This window comes from Spermophilus citellus (assembly GCF_964194105.1).
Source record: "Spermophilus citellus genome assembly, chromosome: 4".
Taxonomy (NCBI): Eukaryota; Metazoa; Chordata; class Mammalia; order Rodentia; family Sciuridae; genus Spermophilus; species Spermophilus citellus.
This window is the reverse complement of record NC_138185.1, coordinates 4,063,786-4,080,485: the sequence shown is the minus strand read 5'-3', so window position 1 is coordinate 4,080,485 and position 16,700 is coordinate 4,063,786. Positions and strand designations below refer to the sequence as shown.

Here is a 16,700-nt window from a genome sequence, read left to right as displayed (position 1 = left end):
TCAGAAGAATGCACACTCTGCAGAATGTTCTGTAAATATTTGTTAAGTGCATTTTGTCGAGCAGGTAGCTTAAATCCATGCTTCTTTATTTTCTATCTAATGCTCAGTCCATTGCAGAAAGTTTGGTAGGTGTTGAAGTCTCCCATTATTTCACACTGCAGTCTATCATGTCCTTTAGATCTATGAATATATGTAGATGCTCCAGTGTTGTCTGAATAGTTACAATTGTTATGTCCTTTTGCTAAATGGATTTCTTTGTCATTATTTAATGACCTCTGTCTTTTTTTATCGTTTTTTTACTTAAAGTCTGTGTTACCTGTTGTAAGTTTAGCTACTCCTGCTCTCTTTGGGTTCCATTTGCAGGAATATCTTTCTCCATCTCTTCTCTTATTTTATGAATCTCCTTACAGGTGAAACAAGTCTCTTAAAAACAGAGTGTGGTTGGTTCTTGATATTTTTTATCCATAATTCGTCGTGTGATGGGTTTTAATCGGAAAATTTAGGCGATTTATAGTCAAGGTAATTATTGATAGATAAGGACTTACTAAGGCCATTTTGGTTTTTTTATTTTTTTAAATTTGTTCTGATTATTTATACATGACAGTAGAATGCATTTTGCATTGTAACTATCACCATTTTGGAACTACCTTCTAGTTCTTTTGTTAAACAGATTTTTTTCTCGATTAAAGTCTTTCTTTATGGTTAAATTTTTCTCTAATACCATTTTTGATTCCTTATCCTATTTAAAGTGTATCTATCATAGATTTTTGCTTTGTGGTTTTTATGACACAAAAAGATCAAATAGCTATAAAAAGTTACTTCAAACTGACAACCTTAACTCTTAAAAACAAAAAACTCTGGGATTTAATTTTACTGCCCTCCTAGGCTTTGATTTTTTTTTTTTAAAGAGAGAGTGAGAGAGGAGAGAGAGAATTTTTAATCTTTATTTTTTAGTTCTTGGCGGACACAACATCTTCGTTGGTATGTGGTGCTGAGGATCGAACCCGGGCCGCACGCACGCCAGGCGAGCGCGCTACCACTTGAGCCACATCCCCAGCCCCCTAGGCTTTGATTTTTTGAGGTCACAATTTACATCTTTATATAGTATACATATGCCTTAACAAATTGTAAAGTTATCATCTTTAACAATTTTATCTAATAACCTTCATATTAAAAATACAAGTGATTTGAACACCATGGCAGTGTTAGAGTGCTCTGAATTTAACCCTGTATTTACCATTACCAGTGAGTTTTATACTTTCAGTTGTTCTCAAGTTACTCATGAACTTCATTTTCTTTCAACATTAGCATTTCTTGTAAAACAGGTCTGAGGCTGATGACTCCCTCAGGTTTTCTTTGTGTGGAAAGTCTTTATCTGTTATTTTTCAAGGAAGGTTTTTCTGGGTAAGTATTCTTAATTTGGAGGGGTTTTCCTTGAGCACTTGAGTATGGTTAAACCCTCTTCTGCAGGGTAGTCTGCCATTAGGCGCTTCACCCTCCCTTATATATTATTTGCTTCTTTTCTTTTGCTGCTTCAGGGTCCTCTCCTTGTTTGTGACCTTTGAAATTTTGGTCATAATATGCTTAGGGTAGTCTTATTTGGATTGAATCTGATTCCTGTACCTAGGTGTTTATGTCTTTCTCTAGGTCTGGAAAGGTTTCTTGTGTTATTTCTTTAAATAGCTGTCTACCTCTTTCTTCTACCTCCTCTTTGATGCCAACGACTCATACATTTTCCCTTTTCACACTGTCCTAAAAATATCATAAGCTTTCACCTTTTCTTTTTTATTCCTTTTCAACTCTGTTTTCAAATAACCTGTCTCCAAGTTTACAGATTCTTTATTCTGCTTGATCAATACACTGTTGATGCTCTGTGATGCATTTAGAGTATATTCATGTATTTTTCATCTCCAGGATCTCTGTTTAATTTTTCATTATTAGTCCAACCTCTATTTGAAATTCTCTAATAAATCTCTGAATTGTTTATCTGTGTGTTTTTCAAGTTCATTTAACTTTCTTAAAAGAGATCATTTGAATTCTTAGGGAATTTAGACATCTCTATCTGTTTAAGCTTAGGCCCTGATACCTTATTTTGCCTAGTTGGTGATATTACATTTATCTGATTATTCTTTTTTTTTAATGTTATTGTGTTTTTTATGCCTTTATTTACTTATTTATTTTTATGTGGTGCTGAGGATCAAACCCAATGCCTCACACGTGCTAAGAAAGCGCTCTACCACTGAGCCACAACTGTAGCCCCTTTACCCGATTATTCTTGATTCTTATCCTGTATCCATGCCGTGCATTAAGCAAGTAGGTACTTATTCCAGGCTTTGCAGTCTGGCCTTGTCTGAGAATGTCCTTCAACAGTATGCTTGTCCAGAAATTCTGTACAGGTCATCTGCTGTGGTCTCTAAGCCCGCCACCACCGTGACCATTTTGGTGCTAGGGGGCCACTCTGAATCCACGACCCATGTGGCCATAGAGGCTGAATTAGCACCAGATGGAGATCCCGTGGCTGTCAGGACGGACAGCTCTGGGGAAAACAAAAGCCCAAGCTTCTGAAGGCTGCCTGCTGCTGAGGTTTGTGAAAACCCGGGACTGCTGCAGCTAGCCAGCAAGTCCCCTGGCAGGGCCTACATGTTCCCAGAGGGCACTGGGGTGGGTCTGAGGTGCAGGCCCAGGTTTGGTCCTGAAGCCAGGGGCCAGGCAGGCCTGCAGGTGCTGTGTTTCACTGTGATGGAGCCTGCACTGAGGTCCAAGGCAGGGTCCTGTGTTATTTTCCTCCTCTTTCCTGAAACACGTGTAGTTTTCTCCGTACCATGCAAGCTGGGGTCGGATACAGGTAACACAAAACTGTCCCTTCTAATCTTTTCAGTGGGTCATTTCTCATTATTATGCTATAACCAGTTGCTATGATCTCTTGCCTGGTTTCCTAAACTCCTCTGGAAGTATTTTCATGGGTGGATAATTGTTCAGATTGATGTTTTTGTGGGGAAACCATCACCAGAGTTCTACCCACCCTCTTGCTCAGCCCTGCTCTCTTTTGTAGCCTCTTGTTCATAGTTTCCTTTAGTCCTTTGAATATATTCATAAGAGCTGATTTAGAGTCCTTCTGCAGGGGTCCACTGTCTGGGATGCCGTAAGGACTGTTTCTATGGGTCACTTCCCCTCCCCGCTGTGCAGGGGCAATTTTCTCCTTTCTTGACATATTTTATTTTTTTTTCAATGAAATCGAAATTTTTACACAATACAATGTGCCAACCTAGGAAATAAGTTCCTCTCCCCAGAGTTTTTTTTAATGTCATTTTGTTACGGATCATTTGTTGAGTTACTCTCCTGAACCAATTTTGTAAATTAGTCTGAATAATTTCTCATGTGCACCCACTGCAGTCGGTTCCATTGGCTTGCTAGCGACTAATGGCTGGGCGGAGATGAGCTTGAGTTCTGTGAACCAGCACATCACCTGGGTTTCTCAAGGGCTGTGTGTATCTGGGGGCGTATTTTCAGCGTTCCAGCAAGCAGTTAACAGGTTCTCATTGGCCTTCACTTCCTGTTTGCCCAGATCCTGAAGTTAGGCAGAGGTGGGTCTTCATTCCTTCCGTAGCCTGTACACAGTAAGGGACAAATGCACAATGTACACACCTGCAGGTGGCCTTCTCCCACCCCACCCCCGGCCAATATGAGATTTTCAAAAATCTTTGGGCATCTCATTCTTCACTCTTTTCTTTTGTTAGCCCCAATGAATCTCACAGTCTGAAGTAGCTGTGATGTCAAAAAATTGCCCCAGGGCAGGCATGGTGACACATGCCTGTAATCTGAGATACTAAGGAGGCTGAGGCAGGGGGATCGCAAGTTTGAAGCCAACAGCAGCAATTGAAACCCTGTCTCAAAAATAAATAAATAAATAGATAGATAGGCTGTGGGACTAGCTCAGTGGTAAATCAGTGGTAGAGCACCCCTCAGTTAAATCATATATATATATATATATATATATATATATATATATATATATCACTTCCCCTCCCCATATATATATATATATATATATATATATATATATAGAGAGAGAGAGAGAGAGAGAGAGAGAGAGAGAGAGAGCGCTCCCCAGATAGTGCTGTCCACATAGAGCAAGATTGAAGTGACATGACTAAACACATGCCCTGAAAGGGGATTTTTAGGGAGTTGCCGTATTGTTGAAAGAGTGACAATTTGGGGTGGGGAGCATGGAGACTTGAGGCCAGAGGAAACCTTTCTCCCCTGAAGTGGTTGCCCAGTTTCTGGTTTTCCCAGCTACTGCAGAGCAAGCCTGCTGGTCTTCATGGCAACCGCACAGCCCAACAGGAAACAGGACTAGTGAACTGCCACAAGCTTCTGTTCCTGATGAGATTCACCAGTCACAGCCACAGCCCGTTGTGCCAGGGCAGCAGGGTAGGTTGCAAGAGAGATGGAGAAAGTACCCAGAGACTGCATGGGAGGCATGGGGGAAACAACAGGTCAGGGACTGTTCCAGGAAGAATTCAGTGGCAAAATGTTGAATGTGGGTGCTGATACACAACGGCAAGGTTTGAGGAGGACAGCTCCCCTGTCCCTCAAGGTGCTTTGCCAAGCGTCCCCTTCTCTCCCACATGGGATCTTGCCCAGCGGCAGCCAGTTAGATGACTACACATACCCCTTCCAGGGTCCTCTGTCCCACACCAGTCCCCACTCAGAGAGGGGATGTATGTCAGGCTGCAAGGCAGTGACAGCAGCCTTAGCTTGCTTAGCTGGCTTGCATGGTGACCAGCTCCCAAGGAGCAGCTGTCCCAGTGGACATGCAGAAGCTGGCTTTTGACAGATGACACCAGCTTGCCCTAGTTCCCAGCACACACAAGAGAGAGCCAGTGTCCTTCAAGATAACGTGCATCTGGACTTTCTGGCCCAGACTGGCTCTCATTGTTCCCTTAACGTGGCTAGCTTTTTTGGGGACAGAATGGGAGTATTCAGGACACAGAGTTTTCCCACTCCCCTCTTCCTTAGGGGTGATGCACCACCCTTCTTTCCCCTCAGTCAACACCATGGGTTGTGACAAGGCTTTGATTTAGTTCAGAGTTAGATCAACAATCAAAAAATCCCATTTATTGATTGTTGATCTTACTTCTTGTGCTTTTGGAGAAGATTTTTTTAAAACTATTTTTAAAAATTTATTTTTAGATACACATGACAGAGTGTATTTTGACACAGTCTACATTCATGGAGTCTAACTTCCCATTCTTGTGGTTGTACACGGTATGGAATTAGACTGGTCATGTATTCATATATGAACATAGGAAAGTCATGTCTGATTCATTCTGCTGTCTTTCCTAGTGCCATCCCCTGTTCCTTCCCTTCATTCTCCTTTCTCTAATCCAATGAATTTCTGTTCTCCTCAAACCCTGCCATTGTGTATTAGCACTTACATATCGGAACATTTGGCCTTTGGTTTTTTGGGATTGGCTTATTTCACTTAGCATAATAGTCTCTAGTTTCATCCATTTACTGGCAAATGCCATAATTTCATTCTTCTTAATGGCTGAGTCATATTTCATTGTGTATATACCACGTTTTCTTTATCCATTAATCTGTTGAAGGGCATCTAAGTTGGTTCTATAGCTTTGGTAATGGGAATTGAGCTGCTATAGACATTGATGTGGCTGCATCACTGTAATATGCTGATTTTAGGTGTTTTGGGTATACGCTGAGGAGTGGGATAACTGAGTCAAATGGTGGTTCCATTCCAAGTTTTCCAAGGAATCTCTATACAGCTTTCCAGAGTGGGAGCACCAATTTGCAGTCCCATCAGTAATGTATGAGTGAGCATTTTTCTCCACAGCCTCACCAACATCTATTGTTCCTAGTATTCTTGACAATTACCATTCTGACTAGAGTAAAATGGAATCTCTGTGTAGTTTTAATTTGCATTTCTCTAATTGCTAATGATGAACATTTTTTTCATATATTTTTTGACCATTGTATTTCTTCTTCTGTGAAGTGTCTGTTCAATTCCTTTGCCCACTTATTGATTGGGTTATTTGGTTTTTTGGTATTAATTTTTTTGAGTTCTTTATATATCTTAGAGATTAATGCTTTATTGAAGGTGCATGTGGTAAAGATTTTCTCTCATTCTGTAGGCTCTCTCTTCATGTTCTTGATTCTTTCCTTCACTATGAAGAAGCTTTTTAGTTTGATGCCATCCAATTTATTGATTGTTGATCTTACTTCTTGTGCTTTAGGAATCTGGTTGAGGAAGAAGTCAGTTCCTAAGCTGACAAGATGAAGAACTGGGCCTACATTTTCCTCCAGTAAGCACAGGATTTCTGGTCTAATGCCTAGGTCATTGATCTACTTTGAGTTGAGTTTTGTGCAGGGTGAGAGATAGGGGTTAAATTTAATTCTAATATGGGTTTCCAGTTTTCCCAGCACCCTTTGTTGAAGAGGCTATCTTTTCTCCAATGTATGTTTATGTCACCTTTGTCTAGTGTGAGATAACTGCATATATGTGGGTTTGTCTTTGTGTCTTCTATTCTGTTCCATTGGTCTACATGTCTATTTTGATGCCAATACCATGCCATAGTATGATTTAAATTCTGGTGTTGTGATGCCTCCTGCTTCACTTTTCTTGCTAAGGATTGCTTTGGCTATTCTGGACCTCTTAATTTTCCAAATGAATTCCATGACTGCTTTTTCTATTTCTATGAAGAACATCATTGGAATTAAAAATTGCTAATATTCTCATGACTTTTGATGGATAAGCAGATTTTAGTCCCCAAAATTGCTTCCCACTTTTAGGGGTTTTGTAGAGGTTATCACATTAAATAATTGAATTTCTTATCCTGTGTCATTATTTTCTCATTTATATATCATAAACAGATAAATGATTTTTTTCATATATTCTGTGTCTGATATGGAGATAATCAAGTTTCCCTCCATGTTCTAATAGGAAATATTCATTGACCTAATTTGGAATGTTAAACCAATCATGCATTGTTGAAATAAACCCCTAATTGTTTGTGATGTGCCACTATTTTATATATTACAAAATCATTTGGGATTTGGAATTTTATACTTATAGCAAGATTGGGATACAGTTTCATATTTTGATATCATAAAATTGCTGTGAATGTCAAATTGTTTTGAAAACAAAGATCTGAGTGTGTGGAGCTGCAAGCACACATCTTGAAAATAAAAGCAGAAACACTGGAAGTTATTGGCATGTAAAACAGGTAGGAAGGATTTTCATTTATTTTCTAAATGTGGCCTACATCTCAGTGAGGGCAGGGCAGCCCAGAACTAGAAGAGAGAAGCACAAAGGCACAGCCAAAAGAGGCCAAGCCCAGAGGAAGCCATAAGGTTGCACCAGAGAGAAAGAGAAGAGATGTAGTAACTGCTCCAGGGAACCTCTGCCTCTTATGTCAGGTTCCAAGTCTCTGGGTGCATTAATAACTCTGTGTGTGTGTTTGTGTGTGTGTGTGTGTACACGTGCGTGTGTACTTACGTGGCATTGCTTACACAGGTATGTTCTAGGCAACCAACCAAGCAGGAACAACTCAACATTTTTATAGGAGTGCAAAGAGGGGCTCAAGAGTTATTTGTCCTGGGGCTCACGTTCAAAATGACCTCAAGTTAGCCTTTTGACTTTATCAGCAAATGAACGTTTTGCACATTCATGGAGATGCAAAGGAAGGAATTAAGGAATAAAACATTAATCGTGCACCCACGATGCACAATGAAGAGGCGTTTTTCTTAATCTTGGCAGCAGGCTGCTCACAGCCCATTATCTAGTAGAAAGTTGACCCATGAACACCTCAAACGCACCCCGCACCCGCACCCGCACGAGTGGAAGGGGCGGGTTTCAATCCTCCTGGATAGGCTGGGAGAGGAGTGGGCTTGGCCGGCCTGAGGCGTGGCCGGGAAGGACGATTCCCCGCTATTGCCTCAAATCTGCTGTTCAAAGCCCTTGGTTGCCTGAAGAGGGGACCGTCCCTGCGGGCTCCCTGCAGTTGCACCCCAGAGGTCACCTTACTGTCCTCCCGGGGGCCACCCGCAGCACGCTGACCTCTTGCCCCGCGGTCACAGCACCCCCTGCCGGTGGCCCGTCGCCGGCGCCTGTCTGTCGCGCCATGAGGCTGAGCAGCCTCTCCCTGCTCTCCGTGGCCGCCCTCCTTTGGCTCCGCGTGGCGCAGGCCAACATGAAGGAAGGTAAGGCGTGGCCGTCCCGGGGGTGTCCGTGGGGGGGGGGGACGTCTCCTCTGGGGCCTGTGCCGGAGCGACAGGTCGGTGTCCCCAGACTCAGCCGGTGGCACTTTCCAACAGTTCAGCAGAAATCTGGGTACTGCCCCGAGTTCTTCCTCTCCTGCTCCTTCACGCTGCTTCCCCGGTGCCGGCGGGACGGAGGCTGCAACGGACCCAAGAAGTGCTGCTTCTACCAGTGCCAGCAGCAGTGCATGCAGCCCTGGCCCACGCTGGACTGAGGTGAGCTTGTCCTGGCGTCCAGGACTGTCCGCGCGTTCGGTATCCATCCTTCCGAGCTCTTAGAGGGGGGCTGTCCAGAGATCCGTCCTCCGGATGGGACCCGGGAGCCCCAACAGACCCCCCTCCGCAGAAAATGCTCTGTTCAGTTCGCGGAGAGGGCATCAGAGTCTCCTCCGTGTGACAGGACACCTGGACCAGACAAGCCCTGCGCTCCCTCTAAGCTCCTCAGCTCTCATTGGATTTTTAGGCTGATTCTTTTCCATTGCCTTCCCTCCCCCGTTTAGAGTTTGTAATACTGAAGCATTTTCCTCTTCACATTTAATCAGGGATCAGGAGGTCAGAGGGCCTTAGTGGGGCATGTCTAGAGCCCCTCACACCCGGCCCTCTTTCCTTTCCGCACATTTCAGCGCTCTACAGGGGAGGACCTAGCAGGATTCAGGCCACTGTGGACCTCCATGGAAAGCCACATCCCCAGGACGGCGGGCATCGCCCCATGTTTCTCCTTCTTCTCTCCCTAGGTGGAACCCCCGTCTAACCAATCCTGAGAAGACAGTGTCCTACAGCCTCCGACTTGGATAACTAGTCTCCAATTCTTCTGTGCTTCTTCCAGGCCCTTCCTGTTATCAAAAGTTAAATGCTTATTAATATGAAAACAAGACAAAGAAATAAAAGCCCACGTCTTTAGTCCATTCTCTGTTACATCTATGAATGAGGCTCTGGATTCAATCTCCAGCATGAGATTCAGGAGCATGCCCCTAATCTGCTGGGCTCTAGGGAGGGCCTCATGGCAAGTGGCATCACTGGGGTGGGGGCACACATAAGGGGGGGTACATGCAGAGCACATATGCAGGGAGTCGCTGGCTGCCTTAGAACAAGCCCACCAGGCCTGCACTGATTACTTCTAAAGGTGTTGCTCCCATGGAGTTGCCTTCCACCAGGCCCTACCTTTTGAGGGACCACCACCTCTCAATATTGCCACACTGGAGACCAGGCTTCAGGAGACACACACACGAACCACATCCAAAGCATAGCACAGTGTATATTTAAAACTACATGAAAATCTATGGGGCTTCTGGATCTCCCTCCTTCTCTTCTTTACTCCATCCCCAACCTTGTTGGGGAAACCCTTAGGTTCTGTAAAAAGCATGCAGTTCCTATTTCACATTGGATTTTATTAATTCTTGTGCTTCTGTTTTTCTGATAGATTTCTCTTTATCACCTGACACTCAGATTCTCCCTAGTCAATCCAGAAACACCTTGGAATCAAATTTTCTGGGTTTGGATCTCATGAAAGGCAAGCACATTATCCTAGGGTTGAAGAACAGGCTGTTTTTGCTACTATTTTTCTGGTATTGGTATTGGTGGTCTTTCCACTTGATGATCTAGGATTAGATTTGGAACTTTGGGTTGGAAATGGAGCAGGACATATCATAGTTTCTAGAGTATGTTAGGCCCTAACATTTAAGCATAATTAATTATGGAAGAATTCTCTGTGGTTCAGCTCAGCTGCCCTGACTTTTAGCTTGGAATTGAGCCCCTAAACTTCTTAGGAATGAAGTGCTTGTGACCTCAGATTTCCTCATTTTCTAACTCTCAGCCTCTGACTTCTTAAAGGATCTTAATGGTAGCAAAGTTCTGGGAAAGTGGACTTCCAAAATTTTAGTGTCTGTAACAAACAAACAAATTTTGAAAAACTTCTTATCCCCTATCATGTTTTCAATTGCCATCTACTATTTTTATAATAATTGCATAATATCAAGGGATAACAATTTTAAGTACATTACAAATATTGTCATTTACATAAAATGGGTATCTCCCCCCACCCTTCTCAGTATTTCAGATTTAACTCAGGGACACTTTATCACTAAGCTACACCTTCAGCCCTTTTCATGCTTTGAGAGAGGGTCTCGTAAAGTTGCTAAGGCTAACCTTGACTCTGGGATCCTCCTGCCTCAGCCACCCAAGCTGCTGGATTATAGGTGTGCATCATCGTACCTGGCTCTTATTTTTGATTTTTTACTGTTTCTTGTGAAATCTAATTACCATCTTCATTTGGTGGTAATTTTTTCTAAAGTTGTTTCTTTGCTTCCCTTTCTGCCACTTCTCCCTCCTTTTCAGTCATTTCCTAAACTATTCAAACCAGAAGCGTAGGTAATGGAGTTAGTTAGGGACCCCTAAAAAGAAATGTTCAGATATGATTCTAGAATCAAGAGTGTGTTAGGGAGAGGATATCTGAGAGGGAAAATGGAAGGAAGCCAAAGACCTCAAGGAGAACTGTCAGCCCACCATGCGGGACTCCCTGGGGGGCAGGGGGAGGAGATGAAGAAGGGTTATGAAGAAAAGAAGTGGGGGGGCCGGGTTGTGGCTCAGCGGTGGAGTGCTTGCCTAGCCTGCATGAGGCTCTGTGTTTAAACCCTGACACCACATAAAAATAAAAACAAATAAAGGTATTGTGCCCATCTACAACAACAACAACAAAATTTTAAAAAAGAAAAGGTGTCAGAAGGCCCAGTGTGAGCCAGATTGAGCAAGAGTGTTTTGACCGAGGTCACCTATCAGAGGAGCCCCGTATCCCAGGAGGTGGTGTGTCTTAGTGTCTGGCCACTCAGTCACTGGCTGGAGGCACCCTGCATGGCCTTGGTGAATACATGGGGAGGGTGCAGGAGACACTAGCTATGGTGTCTGTTACTCACCCCTGAGCAGTGGGAGGTCTGGGTGGTACATTTCTGTGCCCACCGCTGTCCTCAGCCTCCGACCACACAGTTACCTCTCCAGCTGTGGTGATGAAAGCTGCTGAACCTCAACCCTTTGAGTTCTTTTTGGAGGTCCGGGCTCTGGAATTTAGCAGATATATCTCCAAAGAGCTGTCTCAGCAGAAACTCTGCCAACGTGGACTTCAGGGTACAGAGGTGGGATGAAATGAAGGAAGACAGTCACACTTCTGTGATTCTGCAGGCAGGAAGCTGCTGGTGGAGTTACTCAGCCGATAACATGCCTGGTCCTTGAGGAGAAGGGAGGAATGAATGACCTAGGATGGGCAGAGGACAGCAGACCTGCCTCTGCCACCCGAGCCCACAGGCGCTGGCCCAGAGAGTGTGACCACGGGTGGGCCCACCTCCTCAGTTCCAGAGGGCAGGGACACTAATGAGATGGACCCAGAAGGTGTGGCCACCACCCCTGTTGGCCCAGAGAACAGAGCCTGGAAAGGCCGGGAATCATTCTGAAGCCTAAAAACCCAGTGGGATTTGCCCTGCTGAGTTCTGGGCGTCTCTGAGACAGATGAGTCCTTCTCTTTCACAGGTTCACAGATGGAGAGGAATTTTGTTCAAGATTGACCATATCCAGAGTATCATACCTGATTTAGATGACATTCAATAATATTTCCTATTTAAATTTGATCATGAAATGGGTTGAGTTGGGGAGATGTTGGAGTATTTTATATGCCAGAAGGAAATAAAGCTATGGAGATTAGAGGGTGAAATTATAAGTTAAGTTGGGTTGCCCCACACACAAAAAGAGATAATTATTGAAGTAATTAGTAAAGAAAGAGCTAGATTTAGCTACTGTGCAAGGTGTACATATTTCAAGACATAATGTCGAACACAACAAAAATATATAATTTTTATTTGCCAATTGCAATAAACAAATAAATAATCATACACAGGATTTTCTCCAACCACAATTAAACGAAAATATAAATCAGTAACAGAAGGAAACTGGAAACTTCACAAATGTATGGATATTAAAAAACGTACTTTTAAACAATCAAAGGGTCAAAGAAAAAAAGACAAGATAAATTATAAAATTCCATGAGATGAATTTTTAAATAAAAGCACAATACACTAAAATCTTTGGGTTGCAGTGAAAACAGTTCTGAGGGGAATTTATAGCTAAAGATGGTCCCAAAAAGAAAGCTCTAAATCAATGACCTAAATTTACACCTTGAGCAGCAGCAAAACCAAAGCCACAGAAGGAAGGTAATATGTAGCTATGAAAAGATACAAAAAGGGTATAAAAAGTAATAGAATCAATGAATTCAAGAGATAGTACCTGGGGCTGGGGATGTGGCTCAAGCGGTAGCGCGCTCGCCTGGCATGCGTGCGACGCGGGTTCGATCCTCAGCACCACATACAAACAAAGATGTTGTGTCCGCCGATAACTAAAAAATAAATATTAAAATTTCTCTCTCTGTCTCTCTCTTTAAAAAAAAAGAGAGAGATAGTACCTGGAAAAAAATGAATGAAATTGGTAAATCATTCACCAAAACAGATCAAGAAAAAAGAACTCAAATCACTAAAATCAGAAATGAAGATGGGGACATTACTACTCATCGTACAGTAATAAACAGATGGCAAGTGGTTACTTGGACATTGACACGGACACACTAAATACCTAGAGAAAAGGAAAATTTCCTAAAAATCATCCATACTAACAAACTGACTCAAGAAGCATAACATCTGAACTTAAAACAAGTGAGAGACTGGATCTGAAATTTAAAACCTCCTTCAAAAGGAAAACCCAGTGAAGCTGGGCTGGGGCAGGAGGATGGCTTGAGCCAGGAGTCTGAGGCCAACCAAGGCCCTGTCTTAAAAAAGAAACGAAAAGACAAGAAGAAGAAAAAAGAAGGAGAAGCCTTGGCCGACCAGATAGCTGAGTTTTGTAAATTCTACTAAACATCATGAATCCTTCTCCAGTTCTTCCAAAAAACAGGACCAGAGGGAACACTTCCTAACTCATTTTGTAAGTCCAGCATTACTGTGATCTAGAGCTAGACAAAAACTTCACATAAAAATAAAACAAGATCTTATGTTTTAAAAAGTCTTCAATCTCATAACCAAGTGAGATTTATCACAAAATCCAAAGTGTGTGTTCAACATATGAAAATCAAACAATTTTAAACAGCACATTAATAGAATAAGAAAAAAAAAACCACGATAAACTCAGAGCCAAAACACAACACACAAAAAAACAAGCATTGATGAAATCCAATATCTTCTCATGATAACAACACTACCAAATGCACAGAAATATCCTCAAGATGATATTGGACATTTATTTATTTTTAAGTCAAAACTAATAGTATACCCAATACTGAAAGACCAAACCTTTCTCTTAAAATCAGGAACAAAACAAGTGTGCCATTATCAGCACCACTACATTGCACTTGAGCTTCTAGCCAGAGAAACTAGGCAAGAAAAACTAATAACAGGCATTCAACTTGGAAAGGCCTGAGCAAAACTCTCCTGAGCAGGCTCAGGCCTTTCCAATTTGAATGCTCGTTATTTGTTTTCTTGCCTAGTGTAGACAAAGGTATTAGGGAAGGTCCTGGGGGACAATGAAGAATCCTGACTAAAGATTTCCAGCCTTATTATGAAAACTGATCTCAGTGACTTGAATCTGTGGGGGATCCAGGTGGTTCTTCCTTTTACCTCAGGGATACCAGTTGTGATTTGAAAGGGACAAGACTCACCCTTCCTCTTGTTTTCCCTAATAAAATCCAAGGCTGTTAGGTCATGACCACAGTTTCTTCAACTAAGACATAAGAAGGATGCACTCAGGATGAGGGTGAATTATTCCTCCTGTTAGACAGAGAGGCGGGTCTAAAAGCTTTTCCAATGTGTAAGGAATCTATATTCTCTATCTGTGTGTGGCTGTCATTTCCAGTTTGTGTTGATTTTTTTTTTTTTGTATGATTGTTTTTTTCCTACAAAATTTTTTCCCCCAAAGGAAACCTGGTCCACATGTCCTTTCTCCAGTGTCCAGCCCTCCACAGATGCTGGCTCTCCTCCTCTGAGTGCTCCTTCTCACCCTAGCGAGTGAGCCCTCCTGGGGACAGGAGCCCTCAGGAAAGAGGCCTCAGAGAGCTGCCTTGCCCTTCCCCCACGTGAGAACACAGCCGGAAGTCACAGAGACTGGAAACAAGCCCTCCCCAGACATGAATCTGCTGGCACCTTGATCTTGGACTTCCCAGACTCCAGAACTGTGAGAAATAAGTGTTTGTTGTTTATAAACCACCTGGTCTGTGGTAATTTGTTACAGTCGCCAGAACTTACTAAGACAACTTAATAGTAAAGAATTCCTATTCAACACTCAGAAAATATATAATATGCCTACTAATGAACATAACTAGACGCACACAGAAATTTTCTGGAATAAAACAACAACAACTGTAAAACTCTGCTGATATTCAGCCTATTTAAGTGGATGAATAGGCTGAAATTTTTCATGATAAAATGGTTTTTAAAAGGTGTGCTCTTCCCAAACAGGAAACCTCCATGAGATAAAGATGTCTATCCTGTTTTTTCTCATTTGTAGAAGGTAGAGAGAATAAGGATTTTAAAGGGGGTGGGGAATCTCATGAAAATAGAAGGGAGAACAGTGAATTGAGAGGGAGGGAGGCGGATGGGAAAGGGGAAGTACTGGGAATTAAAATGGAGCAAATTATGTTATATGCTCCACTGTTATGTATGGCAATAAGGCACTAATAAAAATGTAAAAAAACAAAAAGGATGTCTATTTGGTCAACATAATTTACATGTGAAGTATAATATAATTAGAATCAAAATCTGTTGGATATTGCAACCCCTAATTAAATAATTGATTTAGGTAATTATCCACAGTTTCCAAATATTTGCAGGGAGCTACATCATCATGCCATGGTGTATTTGCTCTTCCTAGATGGGTAGACACAGGTTTACAACCAGGGGATTAGGGGACAACTAGTAAAATACCTTCGCTTGTCTTCAAAACACTACAAAGGGTCCAGTAGGCGTCTGCTCCTCCTGAGGGGGAGGAGGCCCACAGCACCCAACACCCCGGAGGATTCTTGCCCAGTCAGCGTGACCTCATAAGCTTCTAGAGCCTCACATGGGTCAACAGAAATACCAAAGACAGGGAAGTTGAAAGACTCAGGAGGAAGCAACGTGGGACACTCGAAAGGACCATTCATCTGTGTCATGAAACACCTCCGTGGTCCACAGGAAGACGAGGGAGGGAGGGAGGGCAGAAGCCAGCAGGAGGAACTCTTCCCGATGACAGTGCAATGTGTGTACAGAGCTAGGGGTGGATTCTGATGCCAAGGACTTCGCTAAGTCACTTTCAGGACAATAAGAAAACAGCAGAGCATTAGATGTTAAGGACTACTGTTTGTTTTGTGGGGTGTGAGAATGATGTTGTGATTATGCAAGAGAATGTCCTTCTTCTTGGCCATCCATGCTAAAGTATTTATGGCTAAAATATACGACGCATTGGATTTACTTTAAAATATTTCAGCCAAAACAGGAGGCATTACAAAATGGTCATTATTGAATCTGGGTGATGAGCATGTCGTATAGAGTTACTGTTCCTTTGTGCATTTTTTGAAATATTTTGTGATACATTTTTTTTATGATAAAAAACAGTGGACTTATTTTTGGAATCACAAAATGATCATCAGGTTCATAAGGGAGAATGAAGTACTGGTGATGTGAAACCTGACCACCCAGGCTAGTGACCAGTGATGGACACCTCATGTCTCTAAAACACACTGGGGGTGGGGCGGGGACAGCAGTAATGGGGAACAAGAATACACAGTCGAAGGGAAAGAACCAAAACCCAGCAACGGCCCCTCGACATATAAGAGTTTTTGATAAAGGTCTGATTTCTAATCAACGGCAAACGTTTGAATTATTTACTAAAGGCTAATGGTACAATTACTTAATAACTTAGGAAAAAAGCATTTTATCTTTCACATGCTCTGCCGTAATAAATCTCAGATGGATTCAGAATTAATAGGTTTTCCAAACATCACAAAACATAATAAATATGCTTATCGGATATCAGAGTTAAAAAAGCTTTTTAGCACAAAAATAGAGAAAATATATATGGAAATACTGATTTAACTATCCCCAAATTTAAAACTTTGGTACCAAAAAAAAAAAAAGAAAAGAAAAGAAAGAAGTATTTGCAATAGAGGATTACAATAAGCATTTATCAAGCCACCTCATTTAATCCTCAGAACTACCTACCGTTTAAAAATATTGTTATGTCTGTCTCTATTTTATAGAATAATAAGCTGAGGTTTGAAAAAAAGTCACGCAGGTAAGAGATTGGTGGCACTGAGATTTAAAACCACCTCAGCGTACATCCAACATTCTGACCAACACTACCAAACCTGCCATTCATGTATGACAGACAAGCAATCACATCCTTGAACATCATGTTTAGAGACT

At 42.2% G+C, this 16,700-nt stretch overlaps 2 protein-coding genes across 2 annotated transcripts in view; one reads left to right on the top strand and one right to left on the bottom strand.

The window, feature by feature from the left end:
• The window catches only part of STK4 (serine/threonine kinase 4), a 153,011-nt gene that overhangs the window by 2,003 nt on the left and 134,308 nt on the right, over nt 1-16,700 (bottom strand). The window lies entirely within an intron of this gene.
• On the top strand, nt 7,976-9,102 carry LOC308647673 (WAP four-disulfide core domain protein 15A-like). The gene is made up of 3 exons (XM_081291982.1): nt 7,976-8,217; nt 8,332-8,490; nt 8,898-9,102. Exons 1-2 carry the CDS (start codon nt 8,139-8,141, stop codon nt 8,487-8,489), a joined length of 237 nt encoding a protein of 78 aa, XP_081148108.1. The 5' UTR covers nt 7,976-8,138; the 3' UTR covers nt 8,490; nt 8,898-9,102.